Source organism: Triticum urartu, chromosome 4 (assembly GCF_003073215.2).
Source record: "Triticum urartu cultivar G1812 chromosome 4, Tu2.1, whole genome shotgun sequence".
In the NCBI taxonomy this organism is placed as follows: Eukaryota; Viridiplantae; Streptophyta; class Magnoliopsida; order Poales; family Poaceae; genus Triticum; species Triticum urartu.
In genome coordinates this window covers 429,819,501-429,821,998 of record NC_053025.1, presented here as the reverse complement: position 1 = coordinate 429,821,998, position 2,498 = coordinate 429,819,501, and the positions used below count along the sequence as shown (strand labels likewise).

The following is a 2,498-nucleotide window of genomic DNA, read 5'->3' as shown; positions in this document are numbered from 1 at the left end:
ATCGGCCACGTGCCATTTATTCCCCCCACGTTCCCCCACACTCCCCGTTCCCTGTTTCGAAATAAACAATGGACTGCTCCATCCATCCCTCCCTCTAGCGAGCTCTTATCTTTTCCCAGGAACGCCAAGCCCAGGCCCCTCGCCATGGACGGAGAAATTCTGCTGCCGCTATCGAGCACCAGCACAACTGTAGTATCGATGAGTGCCAAGTCGGTCGCGGTTTGAGAGATTTTGATAGTGCATTGCAGCTCGGGCGTCACGATTGGGATCCAGGACACATGATTTACCGACCGAGATGGAACAGAGAACCCATGGCATCATTTCATTCAGGCTTGTGTTGCAGAGGATCAGGCGGTAAGAATGATTAGGAGATGATGAAGGTTACATACTGTACTACACCCGGAGGTTAAGCGCGCTTTCCCATGGACCGAAAGAAAGCAAGAGAGGCATGCATGCACCGCGCGCAGGAAACAACACACGGTACTCGACCAAGGGAGCGCTCTGAACATTTCTCCATGCATGCCTGTTACATTTATCAGAGAAGGGATCGAAAGAGAACAAAAGAAACAAACACACGAAAGAATCCCGAGGAGAGGAGAAAGCCAAGCGAGAAGAGAATGGAACAAAACGAATGTGCCTCCACAACTAGACAGCGAGAGAGAGAGAGAGAGAGAGAGAGAGAGAGAGAGAGAGAGAGAGGGGCATTACAGCACGGTTTAAATCACCAGAGTGCCATCATTATCACCAACACACCACTAACCGCTCAACCAACCTGAGAAACAAGAGGACAACTAGAGAGGAGAGGCTAACTAATCCAACCCACGAGGAAGATGGGGTGAAATTTACAACGAATACACGAATCATGCACGAAGCGTGGGTCATGCCGGCGAGGAGGAGCTGCCGGAGGCTGCCGACGAGGAGACGCTCGCCAGGACCTCGGCTAGAGCGGTCATGGCGCGCACCTGCATCTCCAGCGCCTTGATGTAGTCGGAGGCCTCGCTGAGCAGCGCCGGGAACGGCAGCTTGTGGCAGCCGGGAACCAGCCGCCCGAGCACCTTGGCCTTCTTCGCCAGCGCCGGTGCCTTCCCCGGCTGCGGCTGTGCGGCGGCAGCGACGGAGGGGTGGCGCGCGGGCGGTGTGGCTGGGGCACGGAGGCGCGCGCGGTGGGCGGCCTGGAGGCGGCGGCGGCGAGAGGCGAGTATGGCGCGGCTCCAGCGCGAGCGCCCCCGGGCCGCCACCGCGAGCGCGCGGTCGGCCGCCTCCCGCACGGCCCGGCCACGCGCCGGCGCCGTCGACGCGGACGATGACCCGCCTCGGACAAGGCGGAGCGCCTCGAAGAGCTTGGACGAGTAGATCTCGTGCTCGCGCCGCGTCCGCCACTTGGAAGGCTGCGCCTCCGTCCCCGGGCCGGCGGACGCTGTGGACTCTCCCCCGGCCGCCCTCTTCCGCTTCCGCTCCCTCTCGTCCACCGCCGTCGAGCTCGACGTGGACGCCATTGCAATATTCTCGCAAGAGCTCGGCGGGCTGCACAGAAACCGCCAACGAAGAGCAGGATTAGGCAGCCTGTGATCTGATTGTTGTTGCCTGAGCTGAGCTGGGTCTGCGCTTGCCTTTGAGTTGGGAGAGGAGAAGAGGTGGGATGGATGGGGGAGGTGGGAGGAGTTGGGGGATTGAATATAAAGGGGGCGGTATTGGCAAATGACAGCAGTGATGCCGCCCCCATTAGTCATGTGACTCTTTTGGATTTTTGGCTTCTTTTTTTTTCTCCTCTGTGCTGCCGTGCTGGTTGAGTGTATAGTAATGAATTTTCTTTGCTTTTGGTCTATCCATTTTGCATGTGTGACACTCGGTGTAAGCAAGCAGCTAATTATGAGGTCCACCGGGTTAGGACTTTGTGGCTCACTGTCCACCAACTGGATCGGGGAGCCGGAGGCTTCTTGCTCTGCTTCCTTCCATGCTCGTGGCAGCGAAAAGGCAAGGTGCACTTGCTCTCAGGCCATGCTAAAATTTCATGGAAATGTATAATCATGTTTCAGCTTATTTTTTTTACTTTATGATAAGATGGACATAAGAGGCGCGTGACGAGGACGTCTCGGTTGTCGTCGACAAGCTCAAACCGGCTTCGATAGGGGAGCAACGACTCGTTCTTACGGCTGTAGTGGTCGTTCAGTGGTCTCGAGTCTTGATGTATTTTTTATTATGTTTGTGATACTTTTTACTTTCGATGAACTTTTATAATAGACCTGATTCTTTCAAAAAACATGAACATAAGAATGAATGTGGATTTTTTATGCGAATTTAAGAAGTTCGGCATAGTATGACCCAAGGTCCTTGCGACATAATATTCTTATGACGTAGAATTCTTCAAGAGCTAAAAGTACAATCCAAAGAGGAGTAGGCAGTTTTTTTTTTGGCACCTGACTGTCGACGGAAAATTAATGCCTTCTCACTTGGGTGAGACACACAGAAAATCTGGGATAGTCACTTAAAGCTCTGCT

At 54.4% G+C, this 2,498-nt stretch overlaps 1 protein-coding gene across 1 annotated transcript; it reads right to left on the bottom strand.

Annotated features, from left to right (window-relative positions):
• Nucleotides 1–484: 484 nt before the first annotated feature.
• On the bottom strand, nucleotides 485–1,667 carry LOC125553899 (transcription factor bHLH148-like). The gene has a single exon (XM_048717550.1). The coding sequence runs from the start codon at nucleotides 1,494–1,496 to the stop codon at nucleotides 879–881; it is 618 nt and encodes a 205-aa protein (XP_048573507.1). The 5' UTR covers nucleotides 1,497–1,667; the 3' UTR covers nucleotides 485–878.
• Nucleotides 1,668–2,498: the final 831 nt, after the last annotated feature.

What these genes read in the sequence shown, in the direction of transcription:
- LOC125553899 (XM_048717550.1), bottom strand. Translation starts at nt 1,496, where the DNA reads ATGGCGTCCACGTCGAGCTCGACGGCGGTGGACGAGAGGGAGCGGAAG.